The sequence below is a fragment of the Benincasa hispida genome, chromosome 9, assembly GCF_009727055.1.
Source record: "Benincasa hispida cultivar B227 chromosome 9, ASM972705v1, whole genome shotgun sequence".
NCBI lineage: Eukaryota > Viridiplantae > Streptophyta > Magnoliopsida > Cucurbitales > Cucurbitaceae > Benincasa > Benincasa hispida.
The window spans coordinates 32,581,981-32,590,842 of record NC_052357.1 but is presented as its reverse complement, the minus strand read 5'-3'; the positions used below and the strand labels follow the sequence as shown (position 1 = coordinate 32,590,842).

At 33.4% G+C, this 8,862-nt stretch overlaps 1 protein-coding gene across 1 annotated transcript; it reads right to left on the bottom strand.

The window, feature by feature from the left end:
* Window positions 1–1,293: 1,293 nt before the first annotated feature.
* On the bottom strand, window positions 1,294–3,915 carry LOC120085103 (wound-induced basic protein). Its single transcript, XM_039040963.1, has 2 exons — window positions 3,728–3,915; window positions 1,294–1,541 (listed from the first exon to the last, which is right to left on the bottom strand). The coding sequence occupies exons 1-2, from the start codon at window positions 3,796–3,798 to the stop codon at window positions 1,469–1,471; spliced, it is 144 nt and encodes a 47-aa protein (XP_038896891.1). The 5' UTR covers window positions 3,799–3,915; the 3' UTR covers window positions 1,294–1,468.
* Between the last annotated feature and the right edge of the window lie 4,947 nt (window positions 3,916–8,862).

Here is an 8,862-nt window from a genome sequence, read left to right as displayed (position 1 = left end):
GAGATTAGTGTTGATAGGATATGAACAGTAAATTAAATAATTTGCCAGAATGGAAAGGGACATTACAATGACTCACAAATTGTAGGGAAAAAGTATGAGCAATTATGAGAGAGGTTGAAGGAAAAACAACTTTAAAAAGAGAGGAAATAATAAGTAGGTGAAATGAACAAACACAAGGCCATTGTTTTTTAGTAGAAGCTGGAAGACGAAGAGGGTTAGAGTGGTTGTGTAGCCAAATTATGCACATGCCATTGGCAAACCCAAAACCCACTCATCATTCATTCCCACAATTTACTCTACCTTCTATTATGGATTATCCATTCTACTCTGTTCTTTAGAGACACCTCCTGCCCCTTCCATCAAAATGAACTGTATTTCTCTTCCTTGCTTTTCTCCAACAAAGGCTAAGAAGCCGGTCTGTTAAGGTATAGAGCCATCCTTATCGAGTTTAGCATGTGAACTCGGTGCTTGAGCAAACATTTATATCTACTTTCCACTAGTACGGGTGGGAGTTTAGCGTTGGACTCAATGGATATAAACATCCCCTTCAAGGGCCTAAACTTGATTGATCAATTTTGTCTTATTTCAAAATCAATTGATCTTCCTGCCCAAGTTTAGAAAATTATTCAATTTGATCTATGAATTAGTGCATAAATTATATAACTAACCAAAATGTTAACATGCCAAAACAGTAACCACGAGATCTGCGATTAAAATCCTCATTTCACAGTTTTTTTAAAAGAAAAAAAAAAAATGGGATCCCTCTTGTCTCGACCGCTTCACTTAGAACATAGTTTAAGGTTAATATTAAGACTATGGCCAGCACGAACTTGTTTCTTCTACAACTTTAACCGAACTCAAGTAATTCCATCTTTATCTTAGGTTATACTAAAAGAAAATTTTAAAAGCCTTTCATTTTGGACATAGCCAGCTAATTAAAAAAATGGTATCGATGCCTGACCACTTAGCTTAGATTTGCAGCAATATGCTCTTAAAACCCAAGGTTAAGCCATTCTAAACATTCAGTTACTATGACCAACAATAATAAAAACCTAAACAATTATTCCATAATGTGAAAATCATACAAATAAAACAATCAATCGACTTATTACGTGACTAAGATATTAGTGATGGTGTACAGAACGAAACCCACCTTGAAACCTCAAAATGTACAAACAAGTGTAGTGTCAATTTTAACTTCGGCACCAGAAAAACATGATAACGCTAGCACTTACAATCAAACATGAGAAAAAAAAATTAATAATAAGGTTCGAAATTCAAGGCTTGTCGATATATATATCGTAGAGGCAAGATTATCCCACCACATTCAACATGATCTTCATTGCAAATTTATAAGAAGGTTCACTACAATTTTAAGTGATTTACGGTTTAGATTCACAATTCGATGCGTGTCCATAATATTGACCAATTTCAAAACAAAACAGAACAAACTCACTCCAACGCATTCTCATTCAGTCATAACGGGCTTATTCTCACTGGCTTTTGGTCTCTGTTCTTTTGGCTTCTGCTCCTCCGTTTTCCTAAAACCATTCAATTCATTCAAAAGATTAAACACTGAATAATATCAAAAACCCTTAGCCCCTCCCCTCCCTCGCATCAGGTTTCACAAGAAAAACGTACATGGCAAAAGAAACATGAAAACAAAAGCATGTAAAAGAAAAAAGAAAAATCACCACTTCCTATGTTCGGTAGAGCAAGAAATTAGAGTATAGCAAGGGAAATAAAGAATAACATTTGGAAAAGGGTTATGGGATCTAAAGGATCAACAGATGGATTTTGAGAAGAATTAGGATAAAAAAAAGTTTCGACTCTTAATCTCATTCAGCATGTAGCCAATAAGTCCTTTTTCTTTTTGTTGATTTTCCAATATTTATAAGGCTAGAGATGATTAGAAAAGTTTACAAAAAATAGTTTGAGAAAATCTCTCCGACAATTATGGTTTTCACTTCTGTTAAAGAAACATTTGAAATTTTAATTAAATTTTGTTAGTACAACAATTGGGAGTAAAACATAGAAACATAAAAAACTTTTTTTTTTCTTCAAAACTTGACTTGATTTTTTAAAACATTTGCAGAGTGGATGATAAAACATAGAAACTTATGGCTAGAAGAAATGTTTATAAGCTTAATTTTCAAAAACAAAAAACGTAATGGTTATTAAAAGGGGACGTAGTTATGTACATAAAAATATTTATAAACAAAACCCGACCCAACTCAACATTTATCTAATTGATTTAATATCATATATAAAATGGAACGTAAAGTCAACGTGTTATGAATTATGATGCCTATTTCTTTTTATGTTCACTATTAAAAATATGCCACAACACTTAAATTCAAGTGTCCAGCAATTGTTCACCTTATGTTTTTGCTGATCTTATGCTTACAAGTGTGCAATACACGTCTAACAATTGTTCACCTTAATACTCTATTATGTTTAACAAATGTTTGACACATCTACAACAAACAATACTCTATTATGTTTAACAAATGTTTGACACATCTACAATAAGTATCAGACAAATGTTCAATATGTGTTGAAGTGTCACATATGTCTTGAACATAGATACCTCCTCGAGTGTATAAGCTTCATATTCAAAATTCAATTACATGGTTGCAATGTGACCAAACAAAGATATTATAACCTTAGTTAATGGGAAGCTAAGTTTCCAATTCAATCCTTTTTCTTGGGACAACCCGCCTGACCCTACAAACCCTACAACATTTGAGTATTAAGAAAACTCACAGTAGGTAGATGACCACCATTGATTGAATACATAACCTCTTAGCCTTTTATCCCTTATTTACCACTAGGACAACTCATGATGGTTCTAAGTTTCCAATTCAATCTACGAAGCAAGTCTATCATTCCAAACTAAATAATAGAGAAAAAGAAGTTTAACAAGGCTGATACTAAGAATCAGAACTTGAAAATGGTGGACTGCAAAGAAAAAGTAAGAAACAGAAGTACCATCAACATCGACATCAACAAGATGATAAGGAAAAATGGCATAATAAAAGATCATATCCCAAGTTATAGTTGTTAGCATCAAGAATGGAGAGATGACAAGCAGGTTCGCTATACAAACAGTGATTAGACAAGTCCTCTTAATGATCAAAGAAGCACTTCAAACTACAAGTATGCTTATGATCAAACCTAATATCTAACAAGTTCAATCCAACAAAAGGAAAAACCACTTCATTTACCCAAAGTAGAATTTAAAGGCACAACAACAATTGATTGTGAATTTGTTTAACTAAAGAAGATTCTTAACAATCTCTAAATGAAGTAGCAAAACCAAAAAATAAAAATAAAAATAAAAATAATCTTTTTGGAACAATATGTGGAAAATTTGCAATAACTAAGAATCCAATCTTTCATACTCGATTAAAACATATTAAATTACATTATCACCTTGTTAGACATCTGGTGAAAAAATTCACAACAGAAATGATATTCACAAATGTCACTATATCAATATAGAGTTTAAGAAGCTTTTGAGTTACAAATGAAAAGGAAGTGTTAAAAATAATTTAAAATTTCTTAAAATGATAGATAAGCTACAAAATGGGTAATTTCCAATATTTTTACAAAAAATTCTATGAAACTTGATAAAGAGTATTAGATATATGCATTCAAATCCTGGCCTACTAACTTCAAATGTCTCGGAGACATAATTCATAGAAATTGTTAAAATAGAGAATACCTTTTGTCAGAAGGGCCTCCTTTCTGGCTGAGGAAGGAGCGGAAGAGAGGGGAGTTAACGTCGTAAATCATTATCGGTGAATGAATAATGAGATTTCACAAAACGAAACGAAACCCTAATTTGGTGCGCCCCCTGAGCTTCTGAATACGTCAAATCGTAAACGTTGAGACTTCTTGTCTTGTTGAAGACGAAGGCCTTAAATCTATAGAACCATATTGGGCCGCCGGGTTGATCGGGTACCCGGTCCAAATGAATCCGGTCTCCTACCTTTTGTTTCGGCCTTGGGCTTTCTATATATATATATATTTTTACATGAATAATTTAATTGACTTATTTTAGTCAAAAATCTTGACCAAACCTCTTTTAAGACAACTTCATTTTTTGAAAAATAACTATGTGTTGTCATATGTTTTTTCCATATTCTGCTCATGATTGAAAATAAGGTGAAAAGAAAAAAAAATGAGAGCTTGAAAATAGTTATAATAGTGGCTTTTTCAAAGATTGAAAGATGATAAAATTGCAAAAATTGTAAAAGAAATTTGGAGAATAATATGAGTTAAAAAGAGAGTAAAATGAGGCAAAAATATGGTTTTAATTTAGATCAAAGGAATCAAGGGTGGAGATTAAAAGAAAATAAATTTGAAAAAATAATAAATTTTCTTCTTAAATGCCCAATTCTTTAGAAAAAAATAAATAAATAAAACCAAATGCCAAAAAATATTTAGGTAAACAATGAAACAACCAAAGGACTAACGAAGCATGAAGACAAATAATAGCTCCCCACACACAACAACTCAACCTACTAGTTAGCAACTAAATTAAGATACATACATCTATGGATTTTTATCATCCACCCTCTATTAAGAGTTGAGAGTTATTCAACTTGTTGATGAAAGTTTCTCGAGTGAAAAAGAATTATGAGAGAAATCTTTTTCTTAAAAGAAAGAAAAAAAAAACTCATAGCATCACTATCAAATTCCTCTTCAAGTCCAATCCTAATTTTAAAAATTAAAAAAAAAATTAAGTTTCATTTTGAACTCTTCTGCAAAACTAACAAAAAATTTCAATGCATCTTCTTTATGTTTTATTATCAACACTTAAGTGTATCTTAAAAAATTATCAACGATAACAAAAGGCATAATAATTCTCTCCAACACTAGCAGTTCTACAAGAGTCCAAAATTTCTTGTGTAATAGTTGTAGAACTCTAGTTGTAAGTGTTGAGGTTGATCCCCTAAATTTCGTGGTTTCGTAGTTTATAAATCATTTGCACAAACAAATTATTTATTTAATAAAATAAAGTGTTATTTTATTTTACATTTAGTTTGCATTAACCCAAAACCAACAAACTAAGATCTCATATTATTTAATGTAGTTTATGTTGGGATTGGTGTCCTAATTCTCCCGGAGTTTCGTAGTTTATAAACAATTTGTACACATTGTTATTAATAAAATAAATGTTATTTTATTTGCATATTCAATAAACTAAGATATGGGGTTTAACTTAAGCATGTATATGAGATATACAAGTGGATCATGTCTTAAGTAATAACCTAAATGGTCTGTAGTATAAGGATAAAGGAGAGATACTTTATCCTAGTGATACTATGGATACGGCCCGCTTTGTAGATATTTACAAGTGTTGTAAAGTGCTACAAATAGTCTGATCCTGACCATTTATGTGGAGACATGCGGATGGGGGTGTCCTATATAAATAGTTTGTATAAGACCGGACCACGAGATGATTAATCTCTTTATATAACGTCGTTGATAATTGAGACTTACATTTCACTAAAACGACCATAGGTGACATGACCTTAATCTTGAGTATTTTGGGAACTCATGCCTATGAGGGCGGTCCTTTGATTAGTATAGGTGAGAGTGGTCAGATTGTCAACTCAACAAACTTACCTTTTTGGGGATTCGTCTGATTGTGGAGCTGAGAATCCAGTTACACAAGACGGAATTCACTCCTTCTCCTATGCAGGGGTAAGTAGATAAATTGCTTCCTTAAGACCTAATTTCGTGTCTTGAACATAGTGGCCACATCCTTTTTTTGGAAGAGAGGACTCCGTCATAGTAGAACTATGACTTATTGTTCATTAGAGAAATCAGTGATACTTAAGGTGTTAGATGTAACTACAGAGGCAAAACTGTAAATTGGCCCAGCTGTACTTATGAGCAATTTGTGAAGGGTTATCGTACTGTTGATTGGTTATATGGACACAAAATATATCTATAGTGAGAAAAATGTAGCTATCGATCTTTAGTGGAGTGTTCGACAGTTAACAGATGGTGGATCTCGTAATTAAAGAGTTTAGTCAGTTATTCACGGCTTTAAGCTACAAGTCCATAAGGTCCCCTATGTAGCTCAATGGGTTCAAGTTGAGAATCATATTTTGGGGTTAATTTGAAGTGTTCAAATTAACAAGAGGAAATTCAATTTTATGTGATATAATTGGTGTGATATATTAGATATATTAAATGGAGGAATTAATATAAATATGATTTATATCAAGTACCATAAAATAGAAAAAGAACTTTGGTTTATATGTTTCATATAATGAAATTATAAAACTATAGGTTATAAATATAATATAATAAGTTAGTTATCATATTTATTTATAAAATATTAATTATATGATAATTAATTATTTTTCTCTAATAATCGATTAAGTGGGAGGTTATTGGAAGTTTTATGGTAACCGTGAGATAAAAGGAAAATTGTTTTCCAAAATTAGAGGTTAATCCATTCGGATAATTCTCATGGAAAAGAGCTATCAAGTAAAATGAGTTTTACTAAGCAATAGAGTTGACAAAGTCTACACGATCGCATAAAGTTGACTATATGATAGTCGTTACTCAGCTGATCGTTGCTACACAATCGAGTAGCAAAGTCTATGTGATAGGCTTGCGTTTTCTAAATGATCGAGTACATCGTCTATGCGACAGACAGTATGCATTGTTGGGGTTGATGACCTAAAGTCTCTTGTCCTGTAGTTTGTAAACATTTTTTTTGTACGAACGCTTGTGATGTATAATATATGATATTTACTTCACTTATTGACTTTGTCTTAATGTTTTATTTGCTTTACCACAAACCAATAAACTAAAAATTTCTGGTTGTCTTAATGTAACTTAACCATGTGTGTGGTGACATACAAGCGGATCATATCTTAAGTGATAACCAAAATGGTCTATAGTATATGGATATAGGAGGGAAACCTTACCCTGGTAACGCTACGAATGCGGCCCGCTTTGTGGAATAGTTACAAGTGTTGTGACTTGTCATAGATGGTCTGATTTTGATCATTTGTGTAAAGGACATGCGAGTGGGGGCGTCTTATACAAAGAGTTTGTATAAGACCTAACCACGAAGTATTAACGTTTCGTCATATAACTCTGTTCATGACAGTGACTTCACTTCACTAGGATGACCATGGGTAACATGACCTCAATCATGAGTGAGTTAGGAACTCCTGCCATTCAGGGCGATCTTTTGATTTGCTTGGGTGCGAGTGGCCAGAGCGCCGACTCAAACCTACCACTTTGGGGATTCATCTGATTTGCGAGCTGGAAACTCAACTTCACAAGATGGAGTTCACTCCTTCCCTGAAGCAGTTGTAAGTAGATACATTGCTCCCTTAAAGGTTGATCCCAAGGCTTAAACAATGTGGGGCCACACACCTTCTCATGGTCCGAGAGGTGTTTACACATAGTAGGACTATGTTGTATTGTTCATTAGAGGGATCAGTGGTACTTAAGGAGTAAGATGTAACTACAGGGGCAAAACGGTAAATTGGTCCAGCTGTACTTACGAGCATCTGTGAAGAGTCATCATCCTGATGATTGGTTATATCCAATGGACATAGAAATATATCTATGGTAAGAAGAGTTCAGCTGTCGATCTTTAGTGGAATGCCTGGCAGTTAACAGATGGTGGATATCGTGGCTAAAGAGTTTAGTCAGTTATTCATATACCGTTGAAACTTCGAGCCATAAGTCTATAAGGTCCCCTTGGTAGCTTGGATACAAGTTGAGAATCAATTTTTGGGTCAGTTTGAAATGTTCAAATTGACAAGAGGGAATTCGATTATATATATATAAAGTAGTACACATGTATTATGTTATTTAGGGAGTAGTTGAGTGTGTTGGGCTCACTGCTTATGTAAAGTATATAAGTTGTATTAATGAAGAGTAATGTACAACTTTGTTAGTGAATGTTATTGTCTTAAGTATATGGTTGAGTATATATGCATTTCAGGGTTCTAAGTCAGGTAAAGTAGGTTAGTAGGCAGTAAGTGCCAGCGAGATGGTTAGTAACTGCTGCAGTCACATCTCCTTGAAGGTTCTAAGGGAAATCTGGGAGGGGGTGTGACAAGCGAAGTATGTAACTACATGTGAGGCAGCCAAGGAGGCAGTATGACTTAGAAAGTTCTTAATTGATTTAGAAATGGTTCCAAATGTGCACTTGTCGATCACCTTTTATTGTGATAACAGTAGAGCAGTTGCAAATTTCAAAGAACCTAGAAACCATAAGCGTAGTAAGCACATCAAGAGCAAGTACCATTACATCAGAGAGATAGTACACTGAGGAGACGTGATCGTCATGCAAATAGTTTCATAAGACAACTTAGTTGATCCTTTTACAAAGGCCCTCACGGCTAAATTGTTTGAAGGTCACCTAGTGGGACTAAGACTACAAGATAGATAAATCTAGGGCAAGTGGGAGAATTTTGGGTATTTGATGCCCTAGTTTATTGTATTTATTCTCATACTCAACATTGTATATATTTGTATATATGTAAACCCACTGGAGTTTTAGTCCAAGTAGGAGTTTGTTGGGTTGTATATCCTAAAACTCATAGTTTGAAAGATTAAACATATTTTATTTTCAATAAAGATGATATGGCTTTGTTCAATAAACTGCTATTGAATATGTAAATTACACTAAATCCAATAAACTAAGATCCATGGCTATTACATGAGTACTTGGACTTTATGTGGATACATAAGCGTGGATCAAGTTCGAGTAGATAGCCAAAAAGTCTATAAGTATACGGATAAGGCCAGGTACTTTATTCTAGAAACATTATCGGATGCGGTCCACTTTGTATTTAGTACAAACGATGTGAT